At 38.9% G+C, this 26,349-nt stretch overlaps 1 protein-coding gene across 3 annotated transcripts; it reads right to left on the minus strand.

Annotated features, from left to right (window-relative positions):
* Positions 1-2,809: 2,809 nt before the first annotated feature.
* Positions 2,810-25,996, minus strand: LOC102799143 (carnitine O-acetyltransferase-like). Of its 3 annotated transcripts, none has more exons than XM_087843975.1 (15): positions 25,825-25,996; positions 25,392-25,518; positions 21,123-21,419; positions 19,055-19,173; positions 18,842-18,895; positions 17,954-18,119; positions 16,621-16,795; positions 14,918-15,096; positions 13,051-13,151; positions 9,239-9,355; positions 7,414-7,536; positions 6,612-6,747; positions 6,173-6,235; positions 3,616-3,753; positions 2,810-3,249 (listed from the first exon to the last, which is right to left on the minus strand). In XM_087843975.1, the coding sequence occupies exons 2-15, from the start codon at positions 25,419-25,421 to the stop codon at positions 3,058-3,060; spliced, it is 1,890 nt and encodes a 629-aa protein (XP_087700101.1). In that variant the 5' UTR covers positions 25,422-25,518; positions 25,825-25,996; the 3' UTR covers positions 2,810-3,057. The 3 variants fall into 3 exon arrangements, with proteins under 3 accessions (XP_087700101.1, XP_087700099.1, XP_087700100.1); XM_087843973.1 differs by having other exon boundaries at positions 9,239-9,358; XM_087843974.1 differs by lacking the exon at positions 25,825-25,996 and adding an exon at positions 25,662-25,736 and having other exon boundaries at positions 9,239-9,358.
* Between the last annotated feature and the right edge of the window lie 353 nt (positions 25,997-26,349).

Below are 26,349 nucleotides of genomic sequence, written 5' to 3' on the forward strand. Positions count from 1 at the left end.
TTTGGAATACAGCATGGGTCTGAAATAGCAGGATAGTTAGTAAAAAAAAAAAAAAAGTAAATTCTGCACTAAATATCCTTCTAACATTAAGACTTGATTTAGGCTTCTGCAGGAAATCTAAATCCTAACTTACATAGTACTGGAAAACCCTTTACCCCCCTACACCATAACCAACTGAAGGCTCAGAATTAAAATACCAAAATACAAAACCTTGAATTACAGAGACAAAACAAAAAATCTCTAGAGAGCTGATCGGCCTGGTGATATCCTCTGAGTTGTGGAAAAGGTAAAAGTGTGGGGACCTTCCACATGCCATCAGTTCTTCTGTGTTGACAGACAAATTGCATATTTTATCATAGAAAATGTCCTGGACAGTTTTTTCAAATATTCTGTGTAAAATCATACATTTCAGTTTGTTTTTTTTAATTAGGTACTTAGTTGGACACATTGTACTTGCTATTAAGCCTTGACATTATGGTCATATATCTGAGCCTTAAAACAGAATGGATGGAGACCTTTTCGCTTCACAATAATTAAATATCTTTTTAGCCACCTGTGCTTCTTTTTTAACACAAAAATAGGCGTCAAATTGACTTCAAAAACAGAATTGCCTGGACAAGTTAGAGAAAATCTAAAATGAATGAATTCAAACACTTGGCATCAAATGTATACAGGTTCAAATATATAACTCACTTAAATCTTTTACAAACTTGTACAAACTTCTCATTAGTGATTACAATTGACTACAACTGATCATTTCTTTTTACCAAGTAACTTGACCAACGTTGGTCAAGTTACTTGGAAAATAGTAATTAGTTACTAATTACTGATTACTCCTCCAAGAAAGTAATCCTGTTACTCTTACTGATTCCATACTTAGTTATTTTTAAAAACATGGTACACAACCTGAATACGTTATAAAGCAATAGACCTTTCAGCCCAATTCTATTTTTTCTGCATAATCCATCATATAAAATTAAATCAAATGAAAAAGTATTTTTAAAATGTGTTTTATTAGTTTTAATCTTTTATCTTTATGCACATTGCATCAAACAAAAATTAAATTATATGCAACAGATTATTCTAACATTTAAATCTATTTTCTGCATATTCCAGCATATAAAAATAATTTTTTGTGTTTACACTTACTCTTTCGGATAAATGCAAGTAAAACACAGCAAAAATTAAATAGAATCAAAGATTCAACAGTACCAAGTCCTGTTGCTCTTAAATCTATTTTCACCTATTTAGCTGGAGTGGGGCCGGTGGAGGTTTGCCTGGTGCCAGTGCGGTACTCAGATTTGAAGTTTAATTTATTGCTGTAGAAACATGTTTTTGCCTAAGGCAAGCAGTAAAATGTAAAAAGTATAGGTCCAAGTATGGAACCCTGTGAAACTCCATTATTGATTTTTGCATTTCAGCAGAACTCCCCATTTACATGCATAAATGTGAACCTGTAAAATACAAATGATCCAAACCACTGCAGTGCAGTTCCTTCAATACTGTATAAAATATTATGGACCGTAGTATCAAATGCTCCACTTAGGTCTAGCAGGACAAGCACTCCGTCAGAGGCCATAAACAGATCATTCCTGACCTTCTTAAATTCTAAAGTTCTTTTTCCACACTATTACAGTATTTCAAGCATTTTTTAAATTTTATTTTTTATTATTTTTCATTTAATGACACATCTGTGGGATTATTGCAAATATTTTTAGATAAATCTTTATTTGCAAAGAAATACAATGCTAGTTACGATTAAAGGAATACTTGGCTCACAGCTCAGACTTAGCCTGGTTAAAATGCTGAAAAGCCTGGGGTTCTCCCCATTTTCTTCATCAGTGACAAACAGTAAGATGTACTAGCTTTAAAGAGGGCTTTCATACTTTCTGATCAAATTATTATTCCAGGCCAAATAAAGATCTTCTAAATGAGTGTGCCATTTACTGTCCAGGTTCCTTTCTGTTCTAGAGAAACCACAGTATCCAGGTTTGTACATGGTGAGGATGTTAAGGCTATTAACAAGATGATTTACCTCTGCGGGAGTAAAGTTTAGGTAGGTGATTTGCATTGTGTTGGCACTGAAGATGGTGGAGGAATCTTTCTTAAACTTAAAATGCTTTCAGAAAGACAGCTAATTTCCAGTGATGTGCAGCCCATTATTATAATATGAATGTCAGATTTGTCACCCATTGCTATTCCGCAGAAGGTGGAGGCCAACAAGATTTTTCCCCTCATCTTCAACTGTTTTCCTCCACTACTTTGCTATATTTGGATCCTACTGAGGTTGCACAGGTAGTCCAATTCCACAAGGATGGTAAATCAGCATTCACCATTGCCAGCAGGGTTTGCAGGGTCTCCTAGCACTTCTGGAGAAGATTCCAGGAGACAGGCAGTTAACTCTAGGAGAGCTGGGCAGGGCCTTAGGTCCTTAACCGATCAGCAGGATCAGTATCTGCTTCTACGTGCAAGGAGGAATGGAATGAACAATCCACCCCACCACCCTGGTCATTTTAAAAGTAGCTTCCAAGCCAACCACCCAAAACAAACACGTGTTGGCTCTCCTGTTTTAAACCCTTGCTTCTTAAATGTGGTTGTTTGAATCAGCAGCAACCTTCTTGGTTTACTTTTAAACTTTAGCATCTCTCTGTGGTAATCCTAATAACATTTTATTTAGGCATGCAGTTTATTTATTTTTTTTATTTTGTTTTAAATGTAGACCAAAAGCTCTGACCAGTAGACTAGTGTGCTAATGAAAGGGAGAATGTTTTTAAATAAAAATGCAAAGGGTGTTCAGCAAATGTCCATTTTTAAAAAAGTGTTTTATTCTTTCAGTTGTCTGCAAAAGTGCAAATGACTACCGCCTTCATTTTTGCTTTTGGAATGGTCCATACACAGTGGGTCCCAAACTTGGCAACAAGTGCTAACAACAAGTCTGGATAAACACAGAATTGTGGAATGAAACTATATTTTAATACAATTACAACAGCAAAGCCTCTTAGTCACATTCTCATTCAACAAAAGTGAAAAGCCACCACTTTATTGACGTCTTTGTTTTCACAGTATGGTCCTCATGTCCAGCAGTGCATCCTCCACAGCTTTTTTCAGCTCTTCTGAATTATTTTCTGTGTTTGTTTTGAAGGCTGACACCACAAAAGTCATGTCATCCTTCATAAGAGTATAGCATATATCATACATTTTATGTTGATAAGGACAAGCACATGGAAGACAACCAGATTTGGACGGCACCTTGTGAAGTAGAACAAAGTTTGACATAGTGGTTAATTATTGTGTTAAACCATATAGTTGTTTGATATGCACTTCTGTGAGAATGATTGAAACCTCATTAGCAACACAGCTAATACCATGTCATATAGCCTAAGGGTGTCCTTGATCTTAATAGATGTGTTGTGTTCATCATAACTATCAGTTGAGGCTGAAAACAAAAATAATATTTAAACAAAAGAATATAAATGAGTCCCTTCCTCATCAGTTTGGAAAGATACCAATTGGAGAAACATTAACTATTTTTGCAGCAGACAGAAGTTTGATTATGTCTCTAGTATTATAATACTATTAAGACTTTGTCAGCTCAATTTCAGCTGTGCTCCTCACCTGACTTGTAGCAAGTCGATAGTCAAAAACTTTATCAAAGGAGGCGTCTGTGAAGATGTCCGGCATGGGAATATTTTTCTCAGTTGCTTGGTGCTGTAGACCCAGGAAGTGCCCAAAGACTATCTGTCCACTAATTTCCTGTTACAAAGAAGACAACTCACAATGTTTGCACAGGACTAAACATGACCTGTAGAGTGCTTACACAGCATTTTTCAGACAGTCTCAGCACAACAGCAACAAAAAAAGTGTGATTCTTTTATCCATGTTTGCATGGGGTTTTTTTGTACCCCATAGTTTTATATCCTATGGTCATCTTCTTAAGCCTAGATTATACTAACATGGACATGTAGAGCTAAGTAGTCATTCCTGATATACCTCTTTGAAGTCCATTGCCTAGGCCCAAGTGCAGGTGGCACATTTCGATGAAAAGCTTCATTTTGAAGAAAAAGGTCATCTGGTCTCAGATTCAAGTAGATGCGAGCAGACTTACAGATACACAAGGGATAACGTAGGCTTTCTGTAATTATACAGTCTCCATTTATTTAGGTTACCCATCCTTTGTTTTTACCACGGCTGTATAGAGAAGACTTCAATCTAGTCATAATTCTAGATTGTTAGGTAAATACAATCTCTGATAAACTACAGAAAAACTAAGCCAAAACAAAGAAGCAGTGTGGGGATTTTTAAGGTGTTGTATTTTTTAAAATGACAGTTTTCTGCTCTTGGAGCATTCAGCGCTAAAGAGAAAGGCCATCAAATAATTTTAGAAGAGCAGTTGTTGCTGCCTATCAGTATGACAGTATGTCCTCTCTTCCCCCATCTTTGCTGTTCTTTCCTGCATTTATTACCTTGTTGGCATCAGTGTGGAGTAGAGTTCAGTACCTTTACAGGAGTCTTAAACTTTACACTTCTATTCATTGCCAATTGACCCTGTGCACGAGAAAATGCTAACTTCCTTGTTTGAGACCGGATGTGGGGTTGTACATTTCCAGTAGCTTTACTTTGCGGTCAATCGCTACTGCGAAGATATACTCCAAAATCATGTCCAAAACTCGAAAACGGAAAGATCGCGTTAAGTTACAAAGAGCAGAAGGTGGGAACACTCACCACCGTCATGTCATAAAAAATCTAATGATCAATTTTGACGTTTAAAGAGTTTATATCGATCAGTTGTTTACATCACTCAACACAAGCAGAACTGCATCACTGCAGCAGAAGACACATCGTCCACATTCAGAAGCACATCTCTGTATAGTGACTGGTCTTATGATTTAAACAGGCAAATGTTCAGCATTCAAACTACAGGTGAAGAATAGTCAAACCAGATGTTTCCCCCATTATGTTGATATCAGCTAGTCAAATACACACCTACACAGCATGTTAACAAACCGTGAAAAAAGCCACACAAAAAATGAATGATTGCTGGTAAGGGTTTCTATACATTAGTATTTACGAAGGGTATGTTGTGACTTACCTTCAAAATTACAGCGGTCCCTCACTAATAACGCGGTTCACCTTTCACCTCGCTGTTTCGCAGATTTTTTAGTGCAAGTTTGCATGCTTATTTTTTTTACGTCACATTGTGTCCTGCGTCCTGATCGCTGCAGACGATCTCCTCCGTGACGTCTCTCCTGTACAGTACAGAATCACTGCATCGATCGCTAGCAGTATGACTCTGAAGTGCAGTGCTGTATGTCCATGATGTCCACAAAACGTTTTGCACCGTCAAAAAATAAAATTGGCTACTTGATTTCACCTATCACTGGTTATTTTTAGAACATAACACCCGCGATAAACGAGGGACAGCTGAGAAATATAACATTTGAATCCATTTTCTCTTTTGCTCTGAGGCGTGGGGAAAAAATATCGACAAGTCGATGAACATCATTTACAGATATATTGGGTAAATGCCCAAGACATCTATAGAAATGTAAATCTCCGCTTGATTCATTCATTTGCTTATCTTGTTTTGGACTGTAAACCAGGCACGAATAGGACACCGGAAACAAAGCTCCCCACAGGAGTTTCCGCACCGGAAGCAGCATATGCTAACGTATACATAGTCAATTGATGTCATATTAATGTGAGTGTCACATGTCCCCATAATTTACATTTATAGCATATTTGAGGTTTTCCAGAAATATCAGGCAGCCTTTTTTGTACCATGTCTGCAACAATCATCTGTTTCAGTGTCTGTCGCTTTAAATCAACCTGGCTGCTGCACTGCCCCTTTCAGGAAAGGATCTGAGTGATGGGAACAGCCAATAGGAACAGCGCAGCTCATTCTGTAGTCTACACAGCTGCTCATACAGACTAACAGTGTGACTTCCACCACTCTCAACAATGATGTTATTTTTAAATACAGCTGAAAGATATGTAAATACAGAGCTTGTTAGTGGTGTTGTGTTTACCCAGCCTGGATTTAGAGGTGCAAAGTTTGCAAGCTGATTTTTACTGTAGTGTGGTGTCTGTTAATGTTAACATTTTGTTGTCCCATTTAACAGGAACAGACTGCCACTAAACTGAAGCACTGAGCAGTTTTGTCATTAAAACTCACCATGCTAGTGTTCCAGTTGTGCACTTCTATAGCTTTCCTCAAAAGATCCACTTTCTCTGTGTTCTGTACAACAAGATTACAAGTTACAATTCATCACTTGTAACAAGGTAGTGTTTATGACAGAACTTTGTAATTTAAAGCATTACGTAGCAGCAACATGCAAATAAGTGAAACTGTCAGCTTACTTCAAATACTGAAGTGACACCAAAGAAAAGTAGGCAACAGAACAGAGTGTTCTGCAGGTAAAAAATCCCATTCAGATTCTTCATGGGGATTGATTTGATTAGTCATAATGCAATCATCCACACCAGATGTATTGTGAACTCTGACATCATTTTCTGTGGCACTGAGTTTTATATTCAGTGTCAAAGAAAAATAACTCTACCCACAATCCTAGAGTGAAATACCTGCACACACACCCTCCCCAACCTCCCCATACCTTCTTGTTTGGGTCATTAAAAGCCATGACAAAGGCAACTGAGGCACTTGAAGTTGAGGGGATTTCACCTACACGTCCCTGCCTGAACAGTCGCATTGAGGCAGCTTCATAAGATGCACAGTGCTGCCGGTGCACCCTGCCAAGAGATTGGAGAAAAATATTTTAAACAACCTTTGTTCCAAAATGAAACCCCAATTCCAAAAATGTTGGGATACTATGTAAAAACAAAATATAAGAGAAGTCAATGATGTGCAAGTCAAAGCTATGTTCTAGTCACACTAGAATATTTTTTATTCTTTATCTTTACAATGCATGGTTAATAAACAGACAAGTTTAAAACTTCAACATTTTGTTGGTGCAGCCCAAACCTTCTCTAAATTGAGAGTTGCAACCATCATCAGTCTCATACAAATGACTTCATTACAGCTTAACAGTTGTAATGAAAATCTTGTGTCAGGCCCTTCAGAAGGGTCAGCTGGCAACAATCTATATGCCTAAACTTTATAGCCTGCTTAGTAATTAGATTAACAAAGAAATACATGTGCTTTTGATAAGGATCAACATTTTATGTTAATGTTAAATAAGCTTTACTCTCAATTAGGTCTATGCAGGAAAAAAAATTGTTAAATCTGTGACTACAGCATTTTGTGTTTTCAAAGAATGAAGTGTGAACCCAGGTTGTTACGGTTAATGAGTTTAGGATTGTCTGTTCCATCTTACCTTGGTAAAGGTAAGATGGAACAGACTTGGTAAAGAAAAAGTCAGCCTACAGAAACATCTCCATAAGGTTTAAATTACTCACCTGTAGTAGGCCAGCTGTATAGCCATCTGTATGAAAGCATCAGGGCTCATCTTGTTTGCTTTTAGAAAGTTTTTCCCATAGCGGTTGAATGAGAGAATACTGAAATCCAGGTCTTGGACGATTCTGTTGTGAAGAGGATAGGATAACAGATGTGTTTGTGTATTGCATGCTCCTGTTATAAGTATTGCTATTAAAATATGTATATATGCCTTGTTAAGTATGGAGAATGGAGGTAATGAACTATGGAGTTTTGCACTGCAATTTCTCTCTTCAAAATCAGGTCACTGGGAGAGGTGGCACCAATGAAGGGAGGCAGGACAACACACAATGTATAAAACAGTAACTAATGATCAAATGCAGACTGAAAAGTGTCTTCCTTACTCACGTCAGTGCATCATGGGAAGCCCCAGCAACCTACACCTATTTCAGTGTAACTAAAAGATTCAGGGTCACCTGATATAGCCCTACCTGTATGCTTTATCAAACAGGAAAGCTTTAAGCCTAATCTTAATCTTAAAAGTAAAGATGGTTTCTGTCTCCCGAATACAAACTGGAAGCTGGTTCCACAGAAAGGGGGCATGAGAGCTGAAGGCTCTGCCTCACATTCTACTTTTAAATATCCTAGAAAACGAGTAAGTCTGCACTCTGAGAGTAGCAAGTGCTAATGGGGTGATACAGTACCATAAGGTCATTAAGATAAGATGGAGCCTGAATATTCAAGACGTATGTGCAGAGCAGGATTTTAACTTGGATACTGGATTTAACAGAGAGCTAAAGATAAGCTAATATGCCGGGTTTTTTTTATGTCACTGCCTAAGGACAGCATGTATAATGTGAAACAGAAGCGGTCCCAGAACAGATTTCTCTGGAACACCATAAATTAACCTTAGTGTGTAAGGAAGACTCCACATTTACATGGACATCAGATATGGTTCTAACCACTGCAGTGCATCATCTTTAATTCCTACGGCATGCTCAACTCTGTAATAAAATATTACAGTAATATCGAATGCTGCACGGAGGTCTAGCAGAACAGGAAACCTGGGGTTATTTTCTTCCTCCTCAGAGGCTTCATGACATTATGGCCCACACAGGGTTTTCCATTTCAATGAGCCTCTGTCTATAGCTGGGGGCTCATTTATAAACCTTTTAGTTTTAAAGTTGTGCTCCATTGATGGTTACTTTGAAGCAAAATTTAGTCTGTTTAGTCCATTTAAAATCAAACTCATTTGTGCCTGTGTGAACATTTGATCACACTCTGGTGTGGATCAAAACAACCGCACTGAGAGGAGGTGGCCTCTGTACGGTTCCAAATGAACTCCAGAGCGGTACTTATGGTATGAGCGTGATCCGACCAATCTAAACTAACTATAAAAGGTGTACATTTCAAGTTTGAGCTAAAAACTTCCCATAGCAACATACAATTTGCATTCTCATTGTAGCAAAGTACTATGGATGTGCAAAGGTCTGCAGGGGCTTACAACTAGCTGTGAAATGAATGGAAATTCTCTGTTCCCCAATAGTCCAGGATTACAGCACCTTCTTCTGATGTTTACTTTTGTTGCTTCTGCCCCAGACACATCTGGCCAATGAGCAGACTGAACATGACGCATTTTGCTGCGCTTGAAGTATACTTTGATTATTCTCTGTATGAAAACAACCCAAACCACAAGAGTTTACAAACTCATTTACTGATTTGAACTAAATGAACTATAGGTGTGAAAACACCCTTAGTCATGTTTATTTGGGTTTTTCCTCTGGGGATGGATTTTTGTTTTCAGTGGGGCTATGCAACTAAAACTTGAGCAGTAGCTTTTGTACTCACTTATCAATGCTTTGTTTGGCCTCCTCAATTGCTTTTTTGATGTCAGCTGTGATGTTGAAGTGTAGTTTCTGAGGTGTGGGCAAAGGCACTGTGGGAGACTCTATGATCTCTAGTTTCCTGCTGTTTCCAAAAAGGAGAAAAAAAAATACAAATGACAAACAGGGAATGCTACTGAGGGGCAGAAAAAAGCCAGCATGGGTAAAATAATCTCTTATGTCAATGGACATTTCTATCAAGAGACTTTTTGCAAGTGTGTTGAAAGCTTAAGGAAAAAAAAAAAAAGGTATGAAGTCACAGATGGGCTTTTCACCCACAGGAAGCATTCGAGTGTGTTTTGGGTGGCAGTCAGAGGCACAGGCCCTGGCAGGCTCTTTAAGTTGGCTATTGGCACATTGAATGTCACCTCTCTGGTGGGAAAGCTGGAGTTAGTGCTGTCTCTAGATTGGGCAACTCCAGATTGAAACCACAGTAACTGAACTTTTACTTTCATAGCGCTTTGTTACCCTGAGCACTCAAAGCCTCAAGCATCTCCAAAGACACTTTTTTATAATGTCAAGAATGCCAGCATTGAAAGAGATCCCATCCCCAAGAACACTTTTTTTAAACCCTTTGTTAAACATTAAAGATAAAAACCTGAGTATTAATCCACATTAGTATAAATAGCTCTAACAGGTTACACCACCATTTTTAAAGTAACAGATCCCTAGGGCTTAATGTCTAGGCTACAAAACTAAACCCAGTCATAGTCCAAGAGCAGTGATCTAGAGGGGAGCTGCCAGAACAGGAGTGGGTGGTAGAAGAGCTTCCGGAAAGTGGCATTCAAAACTGGGCAAGCCTTCTTGGATTGAGGTTCTGGTTCCACAAATTGACAACGCCTAAGCTTTTTGTCTAAAATTTGTGCACACAATCAAATTCCAATAGTTGTACATGGAGTTACATATCTTCCCCAAGGATAATTTGACATGCAGACTGAAGTAGCTGGTGAATCCATCCTTTGGCATGGGTTTCATAGATTGTTGCTTCCCTGCACTTCTGGGCCAGAAAACAAGTCCTGACTGTTGTCTGTCCTTATGTGCCAAAAGACAGTTCAGAGTAGCCAGCATTGTCGAAGTTGTTGGGTGGGGTGCTAGAGAGTACACCACCAAGCAACTTTGTCCTATGGGGAGACTTCAATAATCATGTGGGCAATGACAGCAAGACCTGGAGGGGTGTGATTAGAGGAATGGCCTGCCTGATCTGAATCTGACCACACTCAGATTAAGATCAGTCTGTCCATAACATGTTCAAACATAAGGGTCTTCATGAGAAAATGTGGCACCAAGACATCGCAGGGTGATGAAAAGTGGCGGATTGGACAGATGCTGGCAGACGTGTAAAAATAACTCAATTGTTTGGTAGTGGCTATGGTGGAGCTTTCACAGATTCAGTAAAATTAGCAAGTGATGGAGGCCAGCAGGTGGATGGGGGAAAGGGGAGGCGGAGGTGGAGAGACCCAAGGCGGCCGCCGGTCCGACTGTCAGGTGAAATGAGCTTCAGGTAAGAAGTTATGACCTGCAGTCTATCTGGGTCAGATATAAACCAAGTTTAGGTGGAGTTTATTTTCGTTCTGCTATCTTTTTACAGTCAGTTACAATAACTGGTACTGTGTACTAGCTAGCATGATGGACTTTCTATACAGTTGGGTGGGTGCTATGATGTTACTGGTGAACTTTATTTTATTCATATGGTTAGTTAGTAGAGTTGCCTACCGTCCAGTAAAAAACTGAATCCTCTGGTATTCAGAGTTAATATTACGCGTTTCGTATTGAGCTGAAAATAAACGCGATTTGTCCCGTACTTCAGCTACAATTTAAAAAAAAAAAAAAAAAAAAAAGGGACAAAAAGCTGGAGTTATTCTGCATCTTTACGCTGTCAGCTGCCTCTTCTTCTCTCATTCCCCCCCCCCCCCACCTCCTGCTGCTACTTCAATCACGAATCTGATCAATGATCAGCTGATCGGCGTTTCTGCCGCAAGTCCCGTCTCTCTTGCTTGTTTATCTCCCGCTTTGCGCCAGAAAGAGGAAACTAGCGGAGGTCGCGTTAAACAGCAGAAGCACCTTTAAACTTGATCAGCTGTTGTTAGAATTTATTTATTTTTAATTTCTAGTATCAGCCGATGTTTGTGGAGCCACAGCTGTAAAAAGTGCTGGTCATGATATCGTTTGGTTATCTGGTGAGAGGGAAACATGAAGATGAAACCAGGAGATGTCCTTACTGAATCATCAGAGCTGAACAGGTGATGGAGAAACAGGTTTACCTTTTAGGTGAGATGAATGGGTTGAGGGAAAGCTATGAACTGTTTCTGAGAGACAAATAACACCAGGATCCTTTTCTATGTAGCTGACAGCTGGTAACTGTGCAGGGGCGGGTCTAGCAAAGTTTTGCCATGGGGCCAGGTAGGGCATTAACAGGGAAAGGGGGGCACAAAGAAATACTTTTCTTTCTTATTCTCATTTAAAATTTCTAGCTTTTAACAAATAATTATCCGAATCTTACAACCAAAGTTTTCATCTGATGTCAAATTTATAGAAATCCATTATTGTACATAGTAAGTTTTTTTTCAGGGTCCCAACATAATTTCTTCAGAAGAAAGTACTGTACATGATGCCAGTATTTTCCCACATTTTCTAGATACTGTACTAGTACTTTGTGTAAAATGCCATCAAAAAGTCAGTTAAGTTTTATTCTTTCTCACCTGTCTTTCTGTCTCCTTTCACTTTTAAAAGGTTGCCATGTTAGAAAAAAAAATTTTGCCCTGCCATGCTGTTTATTGATGTGGTAAATAAATAGTTTATGAAAATATCACTAAATCTGTCATTTATTATTTTTAATATTCAGTAATGGTCATGTCTTACCTCTAGTCTTCTCTGTCTTAATTTCAGGTTTCCACCATATGTTGTAGATAGTTCAGGAAGTTAACTCAACCAAGCAGTCTTTGGGTTTCGGCTAAGTACTGTTTAGAATACCAGAATAGGGAGGATGGTGTAGGTTTAAGTTTATTAGATTGATACATATGTACCAACAAGACAGTGTACATCACTGTCACAACGACGTTTGTTTTCATTCAAAGGCTTTATGGTTTTTCCTATAATACCTGGTGGGCCGGTCTCTAGTCAAAATACCCGGGCTGATTTTTTGTCCCAGTCCAGCCCTGTCTGTGGCTGTATGGTCTGGACACTCGGGCTGAGCGGTCAACTAAGCATCACCTTGTGGTGAGTTGATGAGGTGGTGGGGAGGATGCTGAACAGGGTTGGCATGCCTAAATGTGTAAAGGTCCACTGGGATGATCTGGGAGAAGCCCCCCTGGTCCAGGAGATCTTTAATTTCTACCTCCAGTAGAACTCATCTCAATATCCTGTTCAGGAGTGAGCTGTTCATGGGACTTTTGCCGGCTCTGTAATGATGTGGATGTTGTACCACTACATTGTGGTGAAGTTAGCTGAGGGTAAAAGGGAAGCTGTTGATTTAGTTGGTCAAGCTATGTCCCCATGCTCACTTATGGTCAATGAATTGGCGGAAAGAATGAGTTTGCCTTTACAAGCAGTGGAAATGAGCTTTCACTGAAAGTTCTCTCCTTAGGCTGTTGCCTCCATGTCCAAGCCCCAAGCACAAGGATCAGTCTATCCTTGTGTCTTATAAATTTAATGGAAAAGAAATACACTTTTCTGTGTTAGGGGAAGAATAATGTATTTTTAGAAGTCAAGTAGACTTTTGTTAACAGACCAAACAACAAAACTAAACTATAGAACACTGCATTTTAAATGTATACTTACATGGATGCTGAAACATAATCAGTCAAGGCCATACCAATTGTACCATCTGCACAACTATGCGAGACATTGTTACCAAGTCCCCCATCTTCTCCAATAATGAACTGAAACAAAGAAGGCAAAACAGCCATTAGCATTACGTTTCAAGCTGGATTAGTCTATATCTTTCAGTAATTAAGACATTGTGCTTCAGTTTTAGTTTTGCTCCGTAGATCTTTAGACTGTCTGCAAATTGTGACGCAAGAATATATTTTAATTCAATACATTATATAAGGCCAAATCATAGCAGTTGCCCCAAGTTGCTTTATATTTTAATGTAAAGAACCTACAATAATACAGAGAAAAGACTAACAATCACATGTTCCAATTGGGTCATATGGTACTGTAAAGTCTTAGTAAGATGGAGTGTTTATTCAGGACCTTGTATGTTGTGAAAGTATTTTAAATTAGATTGTGGATTTAACAGGGAGCCAATGAAGAGAAGTCAGTATAGGAGAAATCTGCTCAAAGAAGAAGAACTAATAATTACAGTAGTTCCACCTAGAAGTAATAAATGCAGGAATTAGTTTTTCTGCATTACTATGAGACAGGATATTTCTCATTTTATGCTTATGCAAATGGAAGAAAATCAGTTCTACATATTCGTTTAACATGCACACCAAAGGACATATCCTGGTTTACAAGGTCTCCAAGATTCCTCACAGTATTACTGGAGTCAAGGTAAGAACTTTGAGTGTAATAGAGTTAAATACCATATTGCTAAGATTTTTTGGGACAGAGTACAATAACCTTGGTTTAATCTGGACCAGGAAGGAAATTAGAGGTCATCAAGGCCTTTAAGACATTCCTGCACTTTAATTGTTGTGTGTCATCTGTATAGTAGTGAAAATGTATGCTATGCCTTGTAATGAAACTACCCAAGAGAAGCCTGTAGAATGTAAACAGAACTGGTCCTAGCACAGAACCTTGTGGAACTCAGATCCCTCGGTCTTGCTGTCTCAGATCGACATAGTGGTCGGGAGATTCCGAGTCAACAGTATCCATGACACACAACGTAACGTTCAGGTCATGCGCAAAAACATCAGCTCTAAGAGCCGTGCTTTGTAGTGAATCAGAAGAGTCGACTCCCACTGAACGAGTACCAGCTCCTCACTTAATTTCCTTTCGCTGCTCAGCTCTCACACAGTGGCTCAGCTATGCTTCAATCCCTCCATATTGTGGCCAATCACATGCGAGCATATAGGATAATATCATTATGTGAAAAACAGAGAGGGTGAGAGACGCGACAGTCAAGTGGAGCGTGTGTCTGTCCTCTCAATAAGTGAGTGAGACAGTAGACAGCGGTGAGGAGGGCTGTGAGAGTGCATCGCAAAAACACATAAATATGCCTGACACCCGTAAACGAAGCAGCATCTGGCTGTAGTTCAAAGACTTTCGTCTCGGCCTTGGTCTCGTCTCAACTTTGTCTTGGTCTCGATACCCTCCGGTCTTGGTGTTGTCTTGGTTTAGGCGGTCTTGACTACAAGTCTATTAGATACCTATTGCATGCTCTAGTCACTGTAATAATACATCATTGTCCACAGTACTGAATGCGGCACTTAGGACAATTACAACAACAAACCAACTAACCGTTCAACCTAGTTGCACCTAAAGTTTTAAAGTTAAAATTTATGATTTGTTAGAATATTCTTTGTACTCACTTCTGTGATTTTGTATCCAATTATATATGCATTTTTAAAATACTTTATAAGTGATGCTAGAATTTTTTTATTTTATTTGTATTTTTTTTTTTTTTTTTTTTTTTTAAAACACCTTAAAGAGCAAACCATTTTTTACACAAATGAAGTTTGTCTACTATGATTCAAATCACCTGTACTGATTTATCAAACCAGCGGTTGGCACTGTTCCACTGGCTGCCTCCTCCATGCACTACCTGGAGGACATTACCTCTGGAGTACATGTCATCAGGCACTTGAGGCATGGCTTTATCCAGACATACTACACAGATGCTCCTCTGGATAGCTGACAGCGCTTCTTTGTTGGGCTTATCTGGACACAAATGCAACAAACAAAGCATACATGATACCCATTCATATTCAGTCTTTATTCAGACAAATACTTATACCTACTTACACGTTTAGAAGTTAATACATAACTTGTATATTACCATTGATAATAATAATAATAATAATTCATTGTTGACCAAATGTTGCAGTATATGATAGTCAATAGAAACTGAATTAGCCAGAGCTTTATTATGTTGTCCATATAGGGAAACGCCATTTTAATACAAGGGTCCTCTCAAATGCACTGTCATCTTGTCTCTGTCCCCCTGTCCCAGCACTTCTGATTTTCAGGGGATTCTTGGTGTCTGTCACCCAGATTATCACCTCCATTTCCCCTGTGATAATGCTAATTTTACTTTTATTCACTAGTATTTAATACCAAGACAACTGAGTGACCAAAAGAATTACAACCATATGGAATAAACTTTTGATCCCTTTTCCTCTAAAACAGTCGTTTTGATTACAAAGACCAGACCGCAAGGACCACTCGCATCTTCAAACGGACTTTGGGTGTGTCAAGATGGTGATAAAACTACGATAAAATAAATAAAAGATTGAGTCAGTTGATTGTATGGGGTCACTTATATGCCATTTGTTTGCATTAACCATCAGATCTTAAGCAGTCTGTGTGACAAGATAGTGTTACAATGCCAGTTTAATAAATGCATGCATCACTTTGGGGTTTTTTTTTGCAGTGTGTGAAACTCTATTTGCTGGGGAGGATGAGGTTGATTTTCCTGCCTCTGTCCAATTTTCCCCACGTCTGCCAAATTACTTTTTAGTGTTCAAAGTAGGTTAAAAACATCCCCTCTACTCTTTGCATTACACCTTGAAATCAATTGTAACAATACAAAAACAGTTGGTGGAATAAATGATCTCAAATGTCTAAGGAGGAAAGCATAAGAGTGGGAATACTGTGCATATGACTAACACAACATACTGTTTAGTAGTAGCTCAGTCCCATTACCAGCTGCATTTTGGCCAATTTATATAAACATTCCTATGCTCCGTTAAGTCCAGTTCTGCTCTGTTTCAATAAATTCCTAGTATTATTACAGAACGGCAATGTGTGAGGTTTGGCTGTAAACACTCAGAAAAACAGGACAGAGTTTACTGAGCTCAGTTTAGTGTAATCCACTGGTGCCCATTATACCCTTATTATGAAAACATCACCCTTCGTCAAATTAATGAACACTCATAGTGGCAACTCTTATTCCACATGCTCTTTTCTACCTTATTTTTTAATGAAAAAAAATAAAATAAAGCTATGCTATGAGATGAACAGGGTTTTTCCAGAGATTCAATAAAGCAGTTTGGTTTTCACTGACTACTTAATATAACTTTCTTACATGGAGAAATTCCAATTTTACCTGGCCTCTTATGATCAAGTATTACGTCGTTTAGTTTTAACATCAGTTTAGCGCTTGCATTACAGTGTTTCCCAGTTAATCCCCCTTACATATACATTAGCTTCTTTACAACTGTACAAAAGCATAATTGTGCTCACTTTGGATCAATCTGTCATAGCATTTGCTCCAGGAGTCACGATTTAAGGAGGTGAGGATGCCAACAGGCTCTGTGCTGGTCTCCAGCGAAGAGCTGCATATTCTCTCCAGCTGAACACAAAGCTGGTGCACAGTCAAAGGAGTCCCATCACTATTGTAGACGTCCACCATAAAGAACTGAAGCAAGGACACACACAAAAGCAAGGCTCCTTATTGGAAGGGAGTGTATGAGAGAGTGAACTTGCCCACCATAAGAGAATAAACTGGTTGTAAAACATTCCTTCAGAAATTTGGATGTGCATCATCTGACATAGATCCATTTAGCACAGAGTTTAATTTTTATTTACACTTATTACCAGTGTGAGCAAAGAAACCTTTTGCCATGATCACCATCCCATGCAGTCTGGGGCTTTTGCTTTGCAGCATTTTGATCTGCAGCATCAGTGCCAGAGATGCCAGCAGGATCAAACTGATCCTCAAGGCTGGAAGCATCATTGGTCAGAAATGAGGTACAGACAAACTGCTCTACATCATGGACATTACTCCCACTCAAGTCCACACTTCTGAGGCAGCAGAGCTCCTTCACCCTCTGATGGATTCAGCCTCGCTGCCATAAAGGATTCTTCAGGAATTTTTTCCTATCGATTTCTGTAAAGCTGTATAATAACGCCTCATTCTGTGACAGGTGAACACACATGTCAGGCATAAGATCCCAAACACTTTGTTTATACCTGCATGCAGCTGTTTTTCTTAGATTTATAGTGTACATATATTTATTAAAGCAATTTGAACTTCTCATCTACATGATGTCAGTCTAATGTTTTTGTTTTTAACCCAACTTTATTTGTAATTTTGTGCTTTATTACTGTTGTAAATACAAAAAAAAAAAAAAAAAAAATTCTCCACTTGTTCATAGTATAATGCTCTTACCAGGAGCCTGTGGCAGTTTTTGTGCGAATGTGAACACTGGTGCACACTGTGGATTGATGTTCCTACCGCACACCCAGAATTGACTCCCCCCATAAAATGATTTATAATATAAATGAATTGGCAGAGTTCCTGAAAATCCTTGTCTCTAGTGCCTGTGATATACATATTACCGTTTATGTTGAGGGCTGAATCTCAACAATATTGGAGAAGTATGATTTGTGGATTGTGGAAGATGCAATTGCAGTTAGCACAGTGAAAACTGTGCATTCTACACCTTTTAAACTGCTTGATAATTTGATCTTCAACTTCACTTTTTCTACTAAGATGCATTATAACACCATTCTTTGTAAACTGATGAATACAGTTCCAGAATGTCAGACAAGTGTGTGATGATGTGCTCCTCACCTGACTGTTATATGCCAATGTAATGTATCTGGAAGGGTAAGAAGTCTTGCCATGGAACACAACAGAGTCCGTCTCCAGGCCCGGAATACGGCATGATGATAGCAATTGGGAATACTGGTTCATACACAGGGGTTTTCTTCCCAGGTAATCAACTGGTACTGTCTCACTGTTAAACATGATACCTGTGTCAACAATTTCTTACTGTTCATGTCTGAAGCTATGGCACTTTGATTAAAGTTAAACCTCAGCCACATAAGAAACAAGGACTTATTTTTATGTGTGGGAATAATACTAAACAGTGAAAATCAGTATCAGCCTTATAAGGGAAATGCCAACAATTTTATACTGCAATGACCTGAAACTTCCAGGGTATGATCACATGATGTGTTTATGGTATACCTGGAACTCACAATTACCCATTTCCCTCCCGACAGACTTAGATATATATCCACAACCCTCAAAGCCATTTCAAATAACAAGTGCAAGTACAAGTACATTAGCATGGTGTATGTGTTTTGTTTTGTTTGCAAGTTTGCTTTCCACAGCTTTTGATATTTCACACCAACTTTGAGAAAACAAATTAAAATGTGATCAGGAATTAATAGCAAGGTAGCTAAGCTAAGAAAAAAAGAAGAAGTTTTGACCATGTAATGTGCATTTCCCCACACAAGGAAAACAATGGACATTTCAAATGTTATCAGTCCTGGTTGGAGGTTGGAAACCCAAATGACTATACTGTAGTGATACAGTAAACCCAGATCCCGTTAGCACCATTCTCTTGACAGTAGGTAATCACAGAATATAGAATTTTAAATAATAACTCTCTATACCTGCCACTTTGTAAGCTTTTACATTTTTTTTTTTTTAACTTGAGCTGATAATACTCACTTGTCAATCATAGTCTTGAAGTCCAAAATAGCTCTTATCACTTTGGCAGCACACCTAGGCAGAGAACATGATTATTTAGTTAAACATTTGCATGGCATTGACATAATACAACGTCCATAATATAGCAATCAGAAACGGCCAAGATTCAGACCTTCAGAATCTATTGTCCCCTCCACCCCCCTTCACAATGCAGTATACAGTTATATAGTTCACCTTATTTGTCCCTGCTTATCCCTGAAGTCCATTCGGGGACAGCAAGCACTGATATTTGAATAAGCCACCACAGGCAGACGGTTGTCAAGATAGTCAGTCTGCACCATATAGTCTGTTAACTAAGCACAGATAAGTGCAAGAATGTATTACAGTCCATCCAGAAAATTCAGGATTGTGTTTGTGCAACAATAAGTTAAATGTAGTTGATAACATCTGCACTTTTATTGAGAACTTGGTAGTACTCAACTAGTGTATCTGTTGATCTATTTATGCTGCAATTTATGAAGATCTATATCACTGACATCAAGTCATAATTTAAAAAAAAAAAAAAAAAAAAAAGGTTCTATAGTGAGTATTGTGAATTTTGAGCATACAACTTGAGGTACTTAAATGTATATAGCCAGGTTGACTAACAGACAGGAGACAGAGTGACTGTTATGTGAAAGCTGTGTGCAGGCAGGAAAAGGACCCAAAGTGCAGACAGTCAGAGACAAAGTGTGAACTTAAATACAGCTTTAATGTCAGTGTGCCCCAGGGCAGCTGTGGCTGTCACCAGTGTGTGAATGGGTGGATGACTGAATGTGTAAAGTGCTTTGAGGTCCTTAGGGACTATTAAAGCGCTATACAAATACAGGCCATTTACCATTTAATGCTGAACTCCAAAAAGTAACAAAACTGAGACGCCAAGGTAAACCTAAGCAGAGAGAACACACACCTAGATAAGGATAGATCACGACACAGACACAGAAACACAGGGCTTAAATACACAGAGGGAGAAATCAGGGAATGAATAACAGGAGGGAAACACAGCTGGGGCAAATCAGGCCTAACGAAACAAGGGAAGCAAAACCAGATACATTAACATAAGACATGGACCTTCAAAATAAAACAGGAAACAGACTGAACTTATAGACACAGACTCACAAGTAGGCACTGTAACAGAGATGTGGGAACAGGGCAGACACAGACACTGACTGGACACAGAATAGAGGGAGCATGGAAACCCACACCTGAGAACTACATAATCAAACATCAAGAAGAACTGGGGAAAAATTAGAAATGCAAAACCTAAACCTTCACAAAAACAAACTAAGATAAGAACACCAATAAAAAAGTACAAAACTGAAACCACTGGGTCAACGACCCAGGTACCATAACAGTCACAGTGGTCCACTGTGTAACAAATGGGACAGAATTTAAAGGCATATAAATGTAAATAACTTTAGTGCGTTTAATTTCAAAAATATGGGGGGAAAAATGTTTGCTGGGAATTCAGTGGAACACAGTCTTTCTGAAGGATAAAGCCATCCAGAGTGAGTATCTAATTAGACACCATTTTTTCTTTAGCTTTTAGGCTTGGCCTAAGAAATAGAATTTAGAAATAGAAAAGCTTTTTTATTTGTGCTATCTGGCTTCATGGATCAATATAGCTGGGCACCATCTGCATAGCAATAAAAATATGTTGCGTTTTCCAATATTACCAAATTGAAACATCTATAACATTAAGTATTAGTTTCACTACAAAGCCCTGTAGAACTTCTAAGTATGTGAGTGCAAGGAGGACTCCTAATTTATGAACAAATTTGAATTTATCATATAAATACATTTAAATCAGTGCATTACATTTCTTTTAATACCAATGAAGGCTTCTGCTCTCTCTAGTAAAATGCTATGGTCAGCGTTCTTTAATGTTGCACTCAGGTCTAGTAAGACAAACACAAAGACGAGTTCATTGTGAGAACCAATGAAAACATAGTTTATCACTCCTCTGCAATCTTGATAAGAACTGAGAATTATTAAATGAAAAAGGTTAGGAATTTGTGTACATTTAGCTAAGATAGGACCAGGTAAGGGCTTTTTCAGTAAGAGTTTAATTTTACCAGCTTGAAAGCTTGTTAACAATGATCAAATTTAAAAAAAAAAAAAAAAACAAGTCAAGTTTTGGAGACTTGGATAAATTAATTAAGTCACTACTTAAAGCTAAAGGAATACGAGGCTCAGAGCTCCCTGTGAGCTTTCATAACAATCGCACCTATAAGCTCCCCTTCAGTGCTGCTGTTAGGCTTACCCAGTTGTCAGTATTGAGAGCCTTCTTTTCTAGGCCTTTCTGCAGTTTTTCTCCAACGCCTCCTGGTTTCAGGAATTCTTGAACCAGCTGTTTTGTTCTCTTCAGCTCATCCACCTCCACAAAGGGCTCCAGGAGTATGAGGTAGCGCTCACAGGTATGCTGAAGTGTGGGCACTGGCTGAGTTGGCAGGGCGTGTTGGTAGGTCAGGCATCTGCCATTAACCCAAGTCCTTGATACAGGCTTCATCAAATGGCAGGAACTGACTAAGGCACAGGGTTTCACCATGCCCATCTTTACCTGATAATTACAAGAACTACTGAGGTGAAGAACAATATGAGTAATAAGAGAACAGTCTGGCTGGTCAACAGCCAGTGAAACAATATATGGATTGAAATAAAACTAAGACTTAAAAAAAAAAAGAAAAGAAAAAAAAAAGGACAGTAAAAGCATTATGCTAGCATTAAGTGAGAGTGCTGAGAAAGAAAGAAAAACTTTATGTCAGGGTCCTGGGTCTGAGCGACCCAGGATCCCTGAGCAGTTATGGACTAACATAATATATATTTTGTATTGCTGTCCCTCGTTCTCCCTGCTTGTATGTGTGTGTATGTGTTTCTGCGGGCGCCTTCAGGCCTGGTGGGTGTGGTCCTGCTGGCGGACTGGCCACACCCGAAGCCACACACCTGCTGCTGATCAGGCCTCGTCGGGGGAGCTACTTAAGAGAGTCTTGGAGCCAGGCACGTGCAGAGGGGGGGGGGGGGGGGGGGGGGGGGCTAGAGGGGCTTGAGCACCCGCCCCTTTCCTGATGGGTGCCCAAAGTGCCCTTTTGTTGAGGCAACTTTTTTAAAATTCTTTTTTTTTTTTTTTTTAATGTGTGTGTGCGTGCGGAGTCCTGTCTGTGCCCCTCAACAATAATATTTAAATATTAATCACAGTTTTGCTAAATAAAAGGATCTGGCTTGCATCAGTCACATGATCACATTTAACCAATGATCGCCCTTGACGGCAGAACGCGCTAGTTACGAGCTCACAAAGAGCACGCGCATTTTTTGCGAGCTGTAGGAGAAACACAAGTTAACTCAGAGACACAGACTGATGCGACAAAACCAGTAAGTAGGTGTACAGCGTACACTGTAGTGTATAGCACACAGGAGTATTAGCTTATTATGTACACGTTGGTAAGCTGTCTTGTTGCAACTGACGAACTGAAACGAGCGTGCTGTGTTTGCAACAGCGCGACAAACATTACCTGTCCTTTTATTAACTGCACAAGTAGTGCTGGTCATAGCTGCTGGCTACTGTGTAAGGCTGTCATGGGTCTGTAGCTCTGTCACCGTTTTAGGGAACATATTTAGTTTTAAAGTAAGTTTCCGGGCTTTTCCTGCCTTTCTGGGGAGATTATATTTCACTAAAAAACGATCTAATATGCATGTCCACATAATTATGCATTATTATAATTATAATATATTAAAAAACACACACTGTATTTTAAAGAACATACATTAAGAAGCAGATTATATTAGACTTATATTTTAAATAAGACAAAATTTGGATTTTACAGCAGTAAAATTATTGTATCTCTACAGGTTAAAAATGTCATAAGCTTTGCTCCTGCACAGAGTGGATAGTGAAACAAATGGAATCATCATAAATACATTATTTCATGTTTATTACTTCCCCCTCCTCATTGCTTTATTATTGCAGCTCTAGTAATAAATAATAATGTAAGGATTCTGGATCAGCACAGTGATGCCCATAGTATTCTGAAGGTCTAAAATGTCACTGTGTGTGCGTGCATATGTGTGTTTTATTTAGATGGATTTAAAAAAAATATTACTCATGATATAACATTGTACAGACATGCCTGGTAAGGACATGAGGAGGAAACAGTAGGAGCTGTGTGAGGCTACTAAAGGCAGTGCTATAACATTTTTCTGTCATCATTTTATTATAGATTAAGTGCAAGAGTTGTTAGGTGTGGATAATTAGATTATAGTTTATTGCAATAGCAAGTTGTGCCTTGTTCTCAGATAGACAGCAAGTGGAGAGTGATATATGAAATGATGGAAGGAAGAAGAGAAGCAAAGAGTGATTCACAGGCAGAGCCTACATTATTTCTCACAGTTTTTTGTTGCCTTATGGTTCCAAGCGCTGTCACCAATCTTTGCATTTTGTTATTATCTCATGACACTTGTTTAATCAGCTACCATCTCTCCTATGGACTTTTTAATGTCTACAGTCTCAGATCAACACAGCCCTGCCCTTCCCATATTAGATTCTTGATGAATGTGTGTTGTTGTTATTCAGCCTGGTTCGATGTGCCCCTTTTTAACTTTGAGCACCCGCCCCTTTAAACCTCTCTGCACGGCCCTGCTTGGAGCTCCCACTGACGTGGGATCATTTCGTGAGACTTCCTGTCAGTTCGCCAGCTGGTCTGTTTGTGTGAGCCTACCTGTGTAGTTGAGGGTACTAACGGCTGCCTCTGTTTTTCCCAGGAGGATTGCTGGAACTAGAGGGCAGCAGACACAGAGTGCACTGGCACGAGGGAACGGACACACGAGCACAAACACTGGGAGAAGACACGGAGTGGAAGTCGGGAGCACGCGGGGATGTATTATTGTGTGTACAGTTTTCATTGTAAATAAACGCACTGCTTGTACATAGAGCACCGCGCCTGGGTCCTCCTTCCCCACACCCCCCATGGTTTTCCAGCCAAACCGTGACACTTTAACACTTTAAAGTTTTGTACTTTTCTGCATAAATGATCTAAAACATCTAACTTCCTTAATCTCCAAAGAGTAGATAAAGTATGATGAAACACATGATTGATTATTCATTTGCTGAGGTACTGATACAATATTCATATCCAATGGGGAAAAGAGACAAGACTTTAATTTAATTTGATTAGTCATTAATTTGAAGAAGAAATGATGAGTATAAATGTGTGCGAATGTTGGATACAAAGCACTTTGGTGTATATTTTAATTTAGGGGGGAAAAAAAAGCACTGTTGGAATGGGTGCAAATGGGTGATGTTGTATAAAGCACTTTGAGTGCTGAAGTAGAACAGAAAAGTGCTATATAAGAATCAGTCCATTTACCATTTATAGCGATAAGGTTCTGGGTTTAAATCCAACATCTAGCTAGGGCAGGGGTCGGCAACCTGCGGCTCCAGAGCCGCATGCGGCTCTTTAGTCCTTATACTGCGGCTCCGCGTGGTTTGGAAAAATAAATTAGTATTTAGCTGAAGTGTATTTTATTTGTGTTTAGTTCTTTTTTTTTAACTTGTAGTTCTAAATTGGAAGATTATTGTGATATTGAAATATAAAAATAAAATTATATTCTATTATTTTTTCATCGTTCAAAATAAGCGTCACACTCGCGGAAGCCGGTGTACCCGCCGAAACGCCGTGCATTTATCGAGACTTTCAACCCCAGGTAGGCCAATTAATTTTACACCCAAATGGCTCTTTGGGTGTAAAAGGTTGCAGACCCCTGAGCTAGGGGCTTTCTGTGTGGAGTTAGCATGTTCTCCTCATGTCTGCATGGGATTTCTTTGGGTACTGTGGCTTCCTCCCACATCCCAAAGACATGCAGTTGGTAAGGTTAGGTTAACTGGAGATTCTAAATTGGTCATAGGTTGGAATGGCTGTCAGTTTGTGACAGACTGGTGGCCTGTACCCATTTATTACTTATGCAGAAAAGTACAGCTGGGATTGTCTCCAGCTTTTGCGTACTTCAAATGAGCACTTTTATTATGATTTTAAATCTAATTATTCATCTGTAACCTGAGAGAGACAAAACATATGTGACAAAGTGAAAATGATTCTGGTACAAATCAGACAGTTTACTGATGGACCTCTGATATTAGTCACCCATATAGTAACAGACTCAAGAGTGGATCTGCCCTTTTTATTTAATAATAATAATAAAAACTCTTTGCTAAGGTTTATGACCATTCGTTATGTTTGTTGATCTAATATCAGCCTTTACTGATTGATGATGGCTTCCTCACAGCCAACGTTTCACATTTAACTAACCTTTCATTTTGGGTATTTCAGTATATTTTTGGAAGATGAGACATTTTAAATAAGGAATACAGATCCAGATGTGATGAGCTGGGAAATGATCGAGCCAAATTGGATCAGGGACTGAACCGATCTGGCTTTATGATCTAAAATGCGATCAGTTATGGATCCGTTCTGCCGTCCAAGTGTAACATCCAAAAAGTTAGATTATTACCAAGTATAGTAAATGAAAGGATATTTCTTACCACAGTTCTGGTGCAGAATCTCAGTATCATATTTCCACAGAATGACGCTGGATTCACCAGCGTAAATTAAGACGATGAGGTGTTCGCAAACGAAGAACTTTACTCCCAACACTCACGAATGCTTTACCTAAATAAACAGGACAAATACGGAGTTTGTATGGCAATGTTACTGAGATACATAAACCAATGCTATATTCAGATTTAGCATGCCCCATCTGGTAGTAGACAAGCTTCAAAATTCTTCAATTCTTGAAGAGACTGTTCCCTTACTTGCGTGCATCTGAGAATCTATCAGTTTGTTACCGACATGGGTGGGGATGATGTCATATTGTACTGCCCCATGGGTGAAACAGCAAGTGTTTAAACAGAAGAACAGGTACAGACACAGCCAAAATTATATTAATATATATATATGTATATATTTTAAACTTACTTTAAGACGCCTTGCAGTACAAGCCAAGGGAGAAGAGCAGGGACTTAAATAGTCAGAGTTAAACAGATCCTAGAACTAATGGCTCTTCTTAGCGATGTTCCACCAATAGGAATTTTCCACTTGTGGGGTTTACACCAATAGCAAACTTCCACGAGCTGGTTAAGTTAACTCAGTAAGGTAACCCACATGAAATGGATGGTTTTAGCAGCATCTGGCCTTTCTAAGAGGGGCGTTTCATGGATCATGTGACTTTTATTCCACACTAAATGATCCCTATGAATGACACCTATTCTCGTCACAGACATTATGACATGATGATAAAATTGTATAGGATCTATAAAGAACATAAAAAAGATAACTGGAAAATGCAACACTGTTGCCAAAAGGGCACAGTCAATAATGCAGAAAATCATTAATCTGGTTATTTAGCGAAAATAGCATTAAAATCAACATTTTCATTTAAGTTAATGATTTTATCTCTCAGTGTGCTCTCGGTGTTGCTGTTTATTTAAATTGGATCCATTT

Source organism: Neolamprologus brichardi, chromosome 7 (assembly GCF_056152115.1).
Source record: "Neolamprologus brichardi isolate AB-2024 chromosome 7, ASM5615211v1, whole genome shotgun sequence".
In the NCBI taxonomy this organism is placed as follows: Eukaryota; Metazoa; Chordata; class Actinopteri; order Cichliformes; family Cichlidae; genus Neolamprologus; species Neolamprologus brichardi.

Bases quoted from the DNA above. Each gene is read 5' to 3' on its own strand.
- LOC102799143 (XM_087843973.1), bottom strand. From the start codon at position 25,421: ATGATACTGAGATTCTGCACCAGAACTGTG. The intron at 18,120-18,841 runs GTGAGTATTATC...CATGTTTAACAG, and splicing joins TTCAAGACTATGATTGACAA to TGAGACAGTACCAGTTGATT. The intron at 6,236-6,611 runs GTATGGGGAGGT...CTTGTTGTACAG, and splicing joins TTAATGACCCAAACAAGAAG to AACACAGAGAAAGTGGATCT.